The following is a 14,042-nucleotide window of genomic DNA, read 5'->3' as shown; positions in this document are numbered from 1 at the left end:
TAGAAACGTTATTTGCCGGCCTAGGTCGGTGCGCATAGGAAAAACTGTACTCTTCGATCACAGCGAAATCGTCCGGGTGGGTTGTTGATCGCCCTAATTTTAATACGCTCACAAAGAAATCACCCGGGCGGGTAGTAAGTTATTCGCCCTATTTTTTTTTATTAGTACATAAAAATAATTGGCCTTTTCATTGTCTACGCACATTTTTATGAATTTATAGTACTGTCTTATTTTTTGGAAAACTGGCATAAAGTTTGAATCCCGCTCAAGACCTCGGCCACAGCTTTTTGAGAAACAGATCTCCCGGCCGACAACTTGGCAATATGTAAGCTTATGTTTCGACAAACACAGCACAATGAGATCTTAATAGTAACGGTAATCTTTAATTCTCTTGAAACCTGAACGCAAAACTTTAAAAGGACATAAAAAAACAAACACATACAGCAAAACATTCAGGCTTACATTCAGGATTTTAGTTTAATAAATTAAATCAACGGAATTTCACGTGCATGGTGCAACAAGCGTCTACGTTTTCGCCGCAAACGTACGCCTTTTGAATGCTAAATTTACCATTCCAAAACGTCTCCATCCTACGATGACTTTCTACTGCCTCTATGACACGTTACAATTAATGGCTAAATTGATAAGGCGCAAAAAGAAATCTCTGAAATCTGACAACAGCCGCCATGAAAGCTTCGAACTCAAACTTACGGGCCGCGCGCGTTTGTGGGATACGGCATTAAAATTTTTCTCCCCAATCCCCCAATATGACGTTACAGATCACCTGGAAACAATTTCTCTTATGGACGTAAGTACGTAGACTTGGGATTTGTGTATGATATGACAGATACCAAGACGCACGATTATTATTATGTTTAAGGTAATTCACGTGAAAAACATTAAGGGAACTTAAATTTTGAAATAAAAAATGGGGGTCACCGTATTCGTTTAGGAGCAGGAAGACCTTGTTTATACAGCATAATTCCTTAATAATTCCTTTGCGAGTACAGGCAAAGTATGCGTTTTCGGTGATAATGACTTGTTCTGCCATAGAAATTGATCTGTATTCATTGTATAGAACGAATTTGATCGCTACTCTCAAGCTAAGAGAAACAAATAAATGATAGGTCAGCGTACTCGTTTACGAGAAAACGATGATTTATCTCTCTCGCGAGCCAAGTCGCATAGAAAAAAGCGGTCATTTTGTTTGTGTGCGCGCGCTTATTACGCGTTAAATTCTGCGCAGTAAGGATTCGCAATGCAATACAAAGGAATCACCTAAAGCCCACGTGTGGCCATCCATAAATACCGATTTTTCCCACAATGTTTTGCTCTTCCTATCAGTTAAAAGCGGCGTAGTAATACATGCTTCATGCTATCCCTGCAAAGCCTCAGAACTTGGTCGCTGTAGCCAGGTGGTAGCAGTTTTACTTTCAATCGTCGATCATGTGCAAAAAAATGGAACAATAACAACAACACCGTGAACTAGCAAGGAATGCACGTGGAACAAGAAAAGGAAATAAACCCTGCAAAGCCATTTGCGGTGAAGTATCCATCAAAGTAAAAAGAAAAAGATAGAAGAGTTTCATTTAGATCCAAGGCCAGCAAAATATCGAAAAGTCTCGAGTAGCCATATCAACAACTTTTTTTGAATCCTGCAAAGAGTTTCTACAGATTAGAACAAAACTGCAAAGTGGGAGACATAACTAACTATGGCTTATGACTATGACTTATGGTTTAATGGCAAATCTTAATCAATTTTTTAAGCCAAATGGATGGAACTAAAGCCCATATTAAAAGTGAAAGGTGGTGTTCTGACCTATAGCCTAGAATCAGCCTTGATGCATATGGAGCTGGAAAAAGTCAAGGAGGGTTCGAGCAATACATTAGCTTCGGCAAAGATACATTTCATCTAATATTTAGAACATTGATGGTTACGATCCTCAAACGTATTGCATGAAATATGGTTTAGAGAGTGAGGTACACAAGTATGAAACCCAGTCCAAATAAAACTTTATTCTTTCTGGATTGTGGGTAAACCCCAAATTTCCCTTTTTGGCTTGTTAAATTGATAATCTTTTGCGAGAGGATGGACTTTTAGAGATCAAATCATAGAACATAGCATAGATACTGTTTGTAATGATAATATCAAATATAACAAGTGCACCCTTAAAAATATAGCGACTATTATCAATGCAGTTTTAAAGAAAGATCATTTTGTGATTTTATGTTGGATGCTAATAATAGGCCAGTGTCGATAGAAAGGATACACAGGGATGAAAACCTGATCGCAGACATGTTTAGTGCCCTAACAGATTTTTGGAAAAGAGTTGTGGCACCAAACATTTTTGAAACGAGTGTCCCTAGAGACCTGTCACCCTTTGTTCTGCCAGACTTCTTTGATGGACTTACATTTCCAGCATGTGACATTGTACCAACAGCTGCGACAAAGGACGGTGTACCAGGGAGCAAGCAAAGACCTGCCACCAGTAGTGACAGAGCTTACTGTGCCTCTGTCTCCACTTAACACAGTGATAGAAGCAGCTAAAACAGGCCCCATTTCATAACCAGCTGCACCAGACAGCCAAGTACCACCAGCTGCAACAATTCCCCCTAATCCACCAGGTACCCAAACAGTGGTCTGCCGAAGCTGCAACGTCTGAATAAAAGCACTCAACAGATGAACTTGGCAATTTATTTGCCACATGTACTTCTGAAGCAAAGATTCCAGATTTCACTGGAACTCTACCAACTGAACTTGTGGTCATACCTTGGGGTGGAACAACAAGACATCGATAATGTTATTTGTTAATATCTGTCCAGTCTATAACTGGTTGGTGATATTTCAGGCACTAGCAAGGTTTGGAAGAATAGATCTCGATGATCTTGCTGGTGCAGGGAACGTCATCAGAACAGCACTGTCTTTCATAGATCACCATAAATATGGATATGTAAAGCTTGCAAGTCTGCCCACAGAGCCGACAGTTAGAAATGACGCTTTCTATAGTTAACTCTCATTTCCATCAATGTTAACAACTTATACATCATATGGTATCTCACCTGGCTCTTCTACCAAAGATAACACTTTCAATGCTTCCCTTCAAAATTGGCTCAATCCAGGGCTAAGTAAGTGTCAGGGAAAGTTTACCAGCAAGCCCTCAAGTGGTATACCATGTCACTCAGACACAACTCTCCATGATCATGGTTCACAGTCTGTGTCTTGGCACAGTTCTAGAGTAAGGGCAATTTTACCACGTTCATGTCTGTCTTTCAAAAACGTTTTTTGTTTTTTCGGTTGATTCACTCAGTAGGTAAACAAACCTGGGCATCAATTATGTAAGAATAACGTAAATAAGCTGTTGCGCATTGTACATATTTGGCATTAATTAAAGGCTATTAGAAAGAACACAAAGTAAATACGTGCGCTGATTGGTTGAAAATTGTGCTTCTATAACTCGATGGAGACACTGTCAGTTGTCGTGGTCACGGCAATCATTAGTCACTTCGCTTGAGTAGGCAATGCAAAAACGTCAACTAGAATTGTGTCAAATATTTTTGTCACAGCTGACGAAGACCAGGTTAATACCAAACAAGCAATTGCACACTTTTAAAAGCAAGCGAGTTAGACGTTCACAAAGTCCTTTACGCATTAAAAAATCGCTTTCGATCGAAAGAATTATCCAAGCGACTGACCTTTCGAAGAAGTATATGAATTTGCGCGACTTCACTCCCTTCTAGGCTCTGCTAGGGCACTTCAGAACCACATCCACCTGCTCCTCAACAAAATAAGATATTCGCCCTGAAGTCATACTTTTAAAAACAGAAAATGCACTTTCGCCTCCAAGTTTTGAGTTGTTCGATTGGCAGCGTCGGTCGTAAAACCATGCGGTTAGGTCGATGAAGCAAAATATAACTACATTTCTTGACTCCTTCCAGTGTTTGACTCCAGTGAAACCATCGGCGTAAATATTTCTCATAATTAAAGTTACTTTGAGACCTGTTTTTTGTTTGTTTGGCACAAAAAACGGTGAATTTTAGCCTTGAAGCAGGACTGCCAAATAGTTTATTTATTTCCGTTGATCGAATGATTGGTTGATCATGTTAATGACGTAAAACCGCGAGATGAAGACAATCTACGTTTTGATGTAAAATATAGCGCGCAATTTTACCTCGTTGTCGTTATTTTCTTTATGCTATTTTCTATAAGAAATAGAAAACATGTTTTCCCTGTTTCTATCGAGTTATAGAAACACTCGTGAAAGTTTGGGAGAACTCGAAAAAGCTGTGGAAACACTCGCTTATTGGCTTGTGTTTCCACAACATTTCTCCTTCTCCCAAACTTCTACTCGTGTTTCTATAGCTCGATAGAAACACGGAACATGTTTTCTATTTCTTAAATGCCTACAGAACGAAATGTGTACATTACTAAAAACCGAGTGAGGGAAAGAAATCAAATCGGGTGGTTTAAGCCCACTATCATGCTTTGAGTCTAATAACCGTAGAAAATGATCCAGTTTATTTAATTTTCAGAAGTCTTTTTATCTTGTGGAATTGGTCGATCAACGTCAGCTAGTTAAATATGCACTAATTAGTGATCAATGGCCATTTTATGCAGAAGGCCCCGTAACTTGGAGGGAATAGAATATTTAAACCTCACGTTTTGTTAGATTTGATGACTGATCATACCAACATTTGTGCCAAGTTTGAGCGAACTCGGTGATTTGATCTGTATCACCCCCTGCCTGGTTCTCTCGTGTACAGTACTAGACTAACTTTTCTTGTGTTTCTTCTTTCAGGAGGGTTTTACACTGATACTTTCGGCTATGTGGCCGAAAGCTGCATGAAATGTCCAAACGGTTCTTTTGTTGCATATGACAAAGCACCAGGAACGCGGCCTCAAGATTGCAAGGCTTGTCCTGAAGGTAAACAACGAATATAAGGGAAAAATTGATTTGCGAAACACAGACAAGTAAAAGATAATTGAACAATGACTTTGTGGTGTGTTTAAGTAATGATTTCAAGACGAATTTTGCTCCAGCGGTGGCGCAGCTGAACACGGTAATGGCTAGTAATTTACAATATATTTTTTTCTGGGTGAAGTTGTGGTCTATCAACCAGTAACAATGAAGAGAATATACTTGAAATAATTATGGAGATTGTTAGACCTCAAAACAGGCATTTTTAATCACAGGCAAGGTCCAAACTATAAACTGTGGAACTGTCGTAACGATAAGATTTATTAAAAATCTTACATGCGTTCCAGTATTTAGGTGACACAGGTAGAATAAATCTAGCAATGAAGTGGGCTCAGTATCACTTGAAACTGAGAAAGAAAATTATATGAGATCTGCACTATGATTGAAACCTGTAGCTTCCTTAACAACTAACCTGGAAAGAGTTGAAAAGGCATAAATTAGTTACGCCTTTATTTTTACAGGGACAGAAACTGATTTCTTTGCTGGACACAGTGCTTGCAAATGTTTGAAAGGATTCTATCGAACCCATCTATTCAAGAAATGTCACAAGTGTGGACATGGACTTGAATGCCAAAATGATTCTGTTTCATTGAAATCTGGATATTGGTGGAAATGGAGGAATGAAACATGCAGAGATCGTTACGGAAGGTTTCTTGCAAATCTGTTGGCATCGTCACCAGCACTGGATATTTTCAGCGTACAATATCCTTATGCGATACCAACGCCTTATATGTGCCCATTAGAAGGATCTTGCAAAGGTGGTTTAGATTCCCTGTGTGAGAATGGCTACAAAGGTCCTCTCTGTGGAGTCTGCAGCTCAGGATACTTTAAGCAATTGCAAACGTGTGAAAAATGCCCATCAAAGAAGTTGATGGTGGGGCAGCTGTCAATCATTGCAGTCATTTTATTGATAATCGTGGCCTCGTTGGTGTGGACGAACAAAAGGAAGACCAAGAATGAGCAAGGCTGCTCTGTAATAGACATATTTTTATCCAAACTTAAGATCGTTATTGGCTTTTATCAAGTCACTTATGGTGTACTAGAAGCCTTCTCGTACATAAAATGGCCAGATTCCCTGCAAGTCATTGGAGAGTATTCAGAAATACTTCAGCTGAATATACTTCAGATAGCCCCCGTTCACTGCCTATTTCCTGGATTACCCGCCGATGCTTTTGGAAATTTGTTTGCGATGATGGCAATAAATGCTGCTGTCGTTGGCTTTTCTGGTGTCGCTTACAGAGTACGAAAAGTGATCGTTTTAAGAACTAAAAGCTTAGACAACGAAGCAAAGTCACAAGAAATCTCACATACGAAAGAGCTTGTGTATAAAAATTTATTCTTCTTCCTGTACGTGACGTACCTAAGCACGTGTTCCAAGACCGCCAATGTCCTGCCATTTGCTTGCCGAACACTTTGCCGAGATGACAAAGACGAGATCTGTAACAGGTACTTGAAAGCAGACTACAGCATACAATGCGATGTGCCATCGTACAACAAGTTGGTTATCGTAGCGTACGTTTCCTGTGCCTATCTCGTTGCTCTCCCTGCCGCTTCTTTCGTTGCCCTTTGGAGACAACGAAGAGCTACGTTAAAAGCAAGAGCCACCGAAACTTTTCAACGTCCAGGCTCTAGCACAGAAATGATGACCTCATTGAGCTTTCTTTTTGAAAGCTATAAATCCACTTCGTGGTATTGGGAATTGGTTGAAATGTCACGTAAAGTAATCCTTACATCTGGTTTGATTCTTGTGGGCCAAGAGAGCAGGTCTTATATTGGCTTGGCCTGGGTTACGGCAGGGATGTATGGAATGCTATTTTCCTGGATCAAACCCGTAGAAGACGTGACCGAGAACAGATTAATGACGGTGTCCCTTGCCGTTACCGTGGTCAACTTAGGCATTGGAGCTGTCAGTAAAATTCCTGCTGAGAACATATCTGGCTCAAGTGACCCGTTCGTGGACGAAATCGCTTTCAAGATATTGGTACTTCTAGCAAATACCTTGGTTATCGGTCTTGTTGTCGGTAAGATATTAGTTTTACTGCTTATTAGATGACTATTATTGGTTGGTAAAAGCTTTCTAAAAGAATATAAAATAAATAATTAAAACTTCATAGGAGTGCGTTTATCAGATTTTGTTCTCTTCATGGTAGTATCGCATAATTAAAAGTGATCGATTTTTGCGTACTCTGACTGGCTCGGGATGTCCTGCACTCTAATCAATTCAGTGTTGTTCACAGAATTGGTATGAAAAATACCCTAATAAGTGCCATATAGCGTCGGGGAAAGTAAAAACGTTTTGGAGAATGCAGAAAATGAAAATATTGCACCTAATAGGCCTAATCCCAAACCCTGCCTATTCAAGCGAACTGTAAATTATTATTACCAGCCGAATCTTATATGCATCTGTCTTTCAACGATCTATCGATCGCGTAAGCTTTTCTTGGTTCAAAACCAACAATGAAAACGCAGTGGTTTATAACATTACTGCAGCTACCTCCTCTCACAGCTATCACAAGTCGTATCAAGGGTATCCACATCTGGAAATTTCACAACTTAGTAGTCATGAAAGAATGTTCGCAGCTCGGCTTCCGGGACGCACGTTTCACAGGCTGTTATTTGTTATGTCGTGATAAGTCATCCAAGCAGTAACCAGCCAAAACATGAAGAATTACACTCACCAGTAGAATCACAGAAAGCGATAATCCTTTAAGTCTTTTTTGCAATTACTGATGCAAATGGTAGTCTTCCTTTTAAGTCCATGGTACAAATTTTGCCGTGAAAATGGTGTAATCTAATGAACCATGTTCCACTGAACCGCAAGCGGAAGAGAAATTTCATAACGCTATTTAGTACAAATATTAATTGATACGGATAAAAATAATATTACCCGGCTACTACTGATGCTGACTCTGATGCTAAAAAAATATTATGTAAGTTTTCTTATCAGCAAACTGGAAACCGGCTAAAGTTTCTGTACGACAAAAGTATAAATTAAGGGTTTTACTTACAAACAATTTTACCTCACGTTTTGCAATTGTTATTTATTTTTCGGTTCTTGTTTCCTTTCAGTTCAGTACGCCTTAAACCTATATAACTACTTCCAGGAATGGCGCAAAAATCCAAAGTGGTCATTTACTTGTTGCCTGGCTTTGCTTCTCACTCTAAACGACTTGCAGGGAGAAATAAGTGGTTTAACCGAAACGAATGTCTTTAAAAGCCAGGTCGATACAGGAGAGTTTTCCGTTCCAACCATTCTCGCTGCTGTAAAAGACAGTGGGGCTATTGATGTCAGCCTTGAAGAAGGTGAACAAGGTGATGATAGTACAGCAGAGGGGCATGGCAGATGTCAAGACGCCGAATACAAAAGAAAAAGAAGCCATCGAGGGACACAAACAGAGCCATTCGCAATTGCTGATATCGTGGTTCACGAGAAAATTCTGAAGACACGCGTGAATCCATGTGAGTACAGTGAACGGTAATATGTAATATAATTATCCATCGCTATCAGAAAGTTTCGCTGTTGGTGATGCAGATTGAGCTACCTTGCGGATTATTTTTATTTATCAAAACAATAGACTTGTGTTCTTCTTGGCACATATATGTATATTTGCTAGTGTCACATTTGATACATTAGACTAAAGATAAATAGATTAGGGTCAGTTCACTTGCAGTCGAGATTTTTTGTGTATATATCATCACCATCATGACTCATCGCACCAGTAAACGCATAAGGCCGTTGTGTGTATATATGCATGCGAATCATTCTTTTCAGGACACAATTTAGTAAACTGTAATATAATACAATTCACTGTGGTGCCAAGTATGTACGCGAAACACGAAGTAATTCATGTGTGCGGAATGAAAAACATCGCCAAGATCTCAGAACCGGCGAGACATTTGCGTAAATCCCAGAGGCACACGTTCTAGTGGAATATAAGTACCGGCGAACATAATTGAAGAAAACGCAAGATTCTGGTGGATTTGTTTATCGCTTCAAGAAAGACAGAACTAAATAAAAAGCTGCTGGTCCTTCCAATGTTTTGTTCCCCAGAGTGACCTAATATTATTCAAATATTAAGTAACCCTGTTGATGACTTTTAAGTCGAAAACGTTTGTTGTTTTTTTTATCCATCTTTTAAACTTTGTACATTTAGCTCTAAAATTTTTCAACATTTCATCTTTTTTACCGGAATTAAGATGAACGATCGAATTCAAAACAATCCAATAAAATAAAATAAAATACAAAACAATAAGTTTTATTAGGTTCCCCGGGGGATCTTCATACCTTATTTACAAACAGTGATAGAAATCACAAATGTCAGATGTCGGAAAGAAATTAAAAACATCACGAAAATATTTCCAAAACGACGGCCTAAATATCTACAAACGTTTTTTTAAAATACGGACATGTGACAAATATAACTTGCGTGGCTGTCGCACAAAAATAGAACAGCAAAGTCTCTCAAAATCATGGCTACAACACTCCTTTATAATTAGTAACACGATACGTCGCCTTTGGAATGACTTACCAATTGAAGTCCGCCGCCAGGCTGAGGATATCGCCACTTTTAGTAAATTACTGACCGATTCGAAATCATCTATAGAAGAAAGCTGCAGTTGCTCTTAATGTTGACTGTAATTTTTAAAGACCTCTTTAATTGTATTTTTTGACGCCTTTTTAATTGTAATTGTAATTACCTTTTAACTAAAGTTATATTTATATCTAACTGGATTTGTAAAAACGTGGTCAACGAAAAGTGAGAAAAGTGAGTGTTTTTGACCACGTACATTGCACTGCGATATGGCTAAAAACATATCCAAAAAGAAAAATAAATGAACAACAGCGCTGAAAGGTAGATAAGAAAGAGGAGAAGAGAAAAAAAGACTGACATTCACTTTACTTTTTACATTGGCGAGAAAAAAACGCGCCAGTTTACGGCGATTTGCGCTTAAAACAGTGAAAATTTCCATAACCTAGTTTTAATAAATCCGGTCAGATATAGATTTCTATTTATTCATACCATAATCAAAATTTTGTACATATTTACACTTTTTACCTTATTAAAACGTCTTTTTATTTGTAATTTTAAACCATTTTATTTCACGAGAGCGTTTTAGCGAGCTACGGCTCCTAAGCTCTTCGTGGTAAAATTAATTATGTCAGTTATGTCTTATGTCCTCAATTAACGTTAACGATGTTGTAATGTATATAGTTAGTATATTTTAATATTTTTAAGTTTTAATATTGTAATGCGCTTTTGCTCATTTATATGTTAAAAAGCGCAATATAAATTCATAAATTATTATTATTATTATAAAAAGCGCTACAAGCCTTCGAGACAAGACAGAATAGTGCTCTGGGTATTCATTAGAATTTTGCATAACACTGTGGAGGAAATCAACACTTTTATACTTTTACACGTGAGGTATTTGTTTTTCCTATAATAAGACCTTTTTGTAGCTTTTCTTTCACTGTTACATGACTTTCAGTTTAGAACATTTTTCTAAACTTCAGTAAGGCGTAAAGTACCTTGTTTCCACATTTTTCTTCTTGGTGATTGTCGTCTTGACAGACGGTCTTAGCAGCTTGTTGGAGATAGATAGTTTCCCGTGCTGCAGCTTCTTTCGTGGCTAGTCCTGACAATATTTGAGAAGCAGGGGCGGCTGCAATTACGGCATGTGAAGGTGTCTAAGACGGCGATCATTTTATGCACTCTCTCATTTCTGCGATGGCGCTTCATTCTCTTTTACCCACTTTGACCACAGCTTCTCTTCTTGCAGAGCTACTCCTGTGTACACCATTGTCCTCCAGGCCTCTTGGTCTGTCACCAAATGTTTAAAGAGAAATAAAACCTACAAAATCGCGTTTGCCATGTCCTTATTATGTCCATGTCATTAGTATTCTCATTCTTAACTGACGCGGAATTCAGAAGTGCGTGGATTACATAACCCCATTTGTTTATAGTTAGTTGCGTTAGGTAATGCTTAATCACCACGTGCACAATCGCCGTATTTAAAGATCCCTTTGCTTAGTTTCGGTGCATTTCGAAAGAGATACGCAAGCCGGGAAGTCCGGGTGAATTTTCTTATACTATCGTGCTGCGTCGCTGAAGCCCAACCTCGTTCTTTAGTCGTTTCGTTGTTTATGGCTGTACGTCTCAAGTTTATGGCTGTATCTTAACCCTGTCGCTGCTGTTTAACTCGAAGACTTATACATATCCAGTCTTTGCCACTTCGCAAGTTCCACAGCATGCCGGAGTAGCGGGACAACGCATACAACAATATAGTTTACTCGGTATTTTAAAACATTTATAACTGTTTTTTTTTTCGTTTGCTTATCCCTTTATTTAACGCGTAGCGTGTTTTATATCGACGTATCGTAGTTCTGTTTATAGCAATTTATTACCATACGTATTAGCTGTAGTAGCTTACGTTCACTCGTGTGTGGAGCAGAGATTGGTAGACGCCGTGTGTCGGCTGACTAGTAGCTTAAAAGTTTCATCGTGTGTCGAGCAGAGATTGGCAGACGTTGTGTGTCGGCTGTAGTAGCTAAACCGTTTGCTCGTGTGTCTAGCAGAGACTTGCAAGAGTCGTATGTCGGCTGCAGCTAAAACGTTCGCTCGTATGTCGAGCTGAAATTGGCAGATGCCGTGTGTCGGCTGTCTCGGAAATGCGGAATTTTAAATAGACAGCTGGTATCACGCATGTTTGTTTTATGGATTTGTGTATCTCTTTGTTCAGTGTTTAAATATAAAAAGCTCGCCGGTTGGCCGTTTTTATCCACGGAGTTTAGTGTTTGATCCACGTTTAGACACAACAACGTGGGATATATGGGAGTGATGTTTAAACTTAATTTTTCTCTAGCTAGAAGTTTTAAAATAAAAATTCAAAATATTCTGTCTTTAAATAAAAATTAAAGCAGTCCACTCTTCCACTGGCCTTGTCGCGATCGAAAGGGTAATCTCAATTACGCCCTATAATCCGTTTACGACGGATTCCTGGTCCGGCTCGGCTAGTGTTTTTTTTTTTCCCTCTTGTTCATTTTTCGTTTCTTGTATCACGTTTTCCTTTCTGTAGCAACACTGGTTTTAATCTGCCCGCCTTAGCTCTTGGCGATTTCTTGAAGGAGTTTTCTTGGATCTCCTACTCTTATTATGAGCCACGATCGAAATACATGCTATGGTGTAGGGAAGTAACCCTACTAGCCGGGCTGGGCCTCTCGCATACCGGTTGGGGTTTCAGGGGTTTTCTGAGTTTTGGGGAGAAGGGGTATTTTGTGGGTATTCTTTCCTATAAATGTGAAGAACTTTTGGGTTTGTACTGAAGCAGCAACGTGCTCAGCCGAAGGCCACAATCTTTTCCCATATCTTATCTACGCCGGACAATGAGCGACATAATTAATGAGTGAAAATGGTATACTATTCGGCGAGTGCAGTAGCCCTTTTCCTTCTACACATACTTCCTTTCGGTCTTGTCTTGAAAGCTTGAAGCTCTAATGTGTCAAAGATAATTGAAATAGCTTAATTTAATACTTCATGGCTTATGTTAACAGATCTGGGTTCTCGCAATCAGGATCTAAATTTGGAATCAGCAAAGGAGGAAGTATTGGATCCGGATAAGACGCCATCAAATGTGATATAACATGTCTGGGTCATGGTATAGCACACATTACAACGATTTGAAACACAGCGTTTTAAAGACTTTACTGTACATAACTTAACTTTTTAGTTCAACCTTGAACTGTTAACAAGTATTTGTAGCTGTAGGAATATAACACACAAACATTTATCAAGTCACTCTCTGCTTATATAATCATTATTAAGTCCTAAATTGTAAGTGGAGACCCCCAGATTGTTTTTGACATGGGGGTCCAGAGTAAGGGGTTTCCGTAAACATTGTATAACCAGATAAGTCGCGCGTCATTACCCCTTTTCTTTAAATAGTATAAGGACAGTAAAGCAATGGATAACAAGTCCTTTTTTTATCTTTTGGTTTAGAGAACGTTTTTTTAGGTTAAGCCAGCGCATGACCAAAAAAGGTGGCTCGTTTCGTGTTCGTTCAACTTTGCCATTTGCGTCACTTAAAATAAAAAGTGTAAATATATTTATTCGTTTTATTGGCATTTTCAACTTTTGTCTGCTGCTTTATGCAGATTATTATGAATTTTGGTAGAATGCAGAGGCGTACTGTATTTACTCTTCATGTTCAGCTCTTTGTAACAGACCTGGTGCAACCTTGATATTCGCCATAAGCTCGATAAAATTTATCACAAGGGCTTTTCTCATACCCTGCGAACAGGACTGCAAAAAGAGTCGTCCGATTAAGCAACCGAATTCGTCTCTCCGACCCTGAAAGAAAGCACAATATAAACATTTTTCTCCATATCTGGGATACGTGAAATAATTAATGTATACATCTTTATTCTCGTGGGCTTCGTGCTCTTTTTTCGGTGGACAGCAAACCCCACCAAAGAGGAATAAAAAGTCTACGTTTTTAACATCTTACCATAGCCAGTGAGGTCTGAATTTAAACAAAAGAAGCTCAGCAATCAGGATTTCACCAGGCCTGTTACAAATGGATGCTCTTTATATCTGTACGACTAATGTACCATTGTCATTGATATTTTTTCCTTGTGCCTGCTTGTTAAGGGTAATGCAGATATCTTGATAGTTTTCTGTAGTTTTGGTAAAACAGGAGAAATAAAAATCGTCTTATATTGAATCGCGTTTTGAGTCCTTTCATGAAGCCTAACAAATGTGCCCCTCCTTGTTCAAAGCTGGCTTTTGGTTAAAGTTAAGCTCACCGTTCCCTCGTCAGCTGTATCTCAATGCCCTGCTTCCTGGCGTGTGAATACTAATAAGAGTAAGTGTCGGTAAAATAAAAAAAATCGATTTTGCTCATACTTTGTCAGTTTGAAGGGCTAGGTAAGTAAATGTACGATATCAGCCAACGTCAGAAAATTTGGTATCTGAAGCTTCACAGTGAAATGGTTAACTTTTTAAACAGTTGTTTTTCCTTTTCTTCCTGGAGGATAACTGGCCGGGAGTGAAAAAAAAAATATGTATT

The 14,042-nt window shown here is 38.8% G+C and overlaps 3 protein-coding genes across 3 annotated transcripts in view; 2 read left to right on the top strand and 1 right to left on the bottom strand.

The window, feature by feature from the left end:
* LOC144653189 (uncharacterized) overlaps positions 1 to 14,042 on the top strand; it is a 467,538-nt gene that overhangs the window by 232,547 nt on the left and 220,949 nt on the right. The window lies entirely within an intron of this gene.
* The window catches only part of LOC144653167 (uncharacterized), a 300,092-nt gene that overhangs the window by 214,205 nt on the left and 71,845 nt on the right, over positions 1 to 14,042 (bottom strand). The gene's annotated exons all lie outside the window — the stretch shown is intronic.
* On the top strand, positions 4,808 to 13,589 carry LOC144653168 (uncharacterized). Its single transcript, XM_078513105.1, has 4 exons — positions 4,808 to 4,922; positions 5,438 to 6,997; positions 8,046 to 8,435; positions 12,529 to 13,589. Exons 1-4 carry the CDS (start codon positions 4,841 to 4,843, stop codon positions 12,615 to 12,617), a joined length of 2,121 nt encoding a protein of 706 aa, XP_078369231.1. The 5' UTR covers positions 4,808 to 4,840; the 3' UTR covers positions 12,618 to 13,589.

The sequence above is a fragment of the Oculina patagonica genome, chromosome 5, assembly GCF_052425735.1.
Source record: "Oculina patagonica isolate OP01 chromosome 5, crgOcupat, whole genome shotgun sequence".
Lineage (NCBI taxonomy): Eukaryota > Metazoa > Cnidaria > Anthozoa > Scleractinia > Oculinidae > Oculina > Oculina patagonica.
This window is presented reverse-complemented; position numbering and strand designations above follow the sequence as displayed.

Coding starts and splice junctions, on each gene's coding strand:
- LOC144653168 (XM_078513105.1), top strand. CDS start 4,841: ATGAAATGTCCAAACGGTTCTTTTGTTGCATATGACAAAGCACCAGGA. Junction 4,923..5,437: donor TTGCAAGGCTTGTCCTGAAG/GTAAACAACGAA, acceptor TTATTTTTACAG/GGACAGAAACTGATTTCTTT. Junction 6,998..8,045: donor GGTTATCGGTCTTGTTGTCG/GTAAGATATTAG, acceptor GTTTCCTTTCAG/TTCAGTACGCCTTAAACCTA.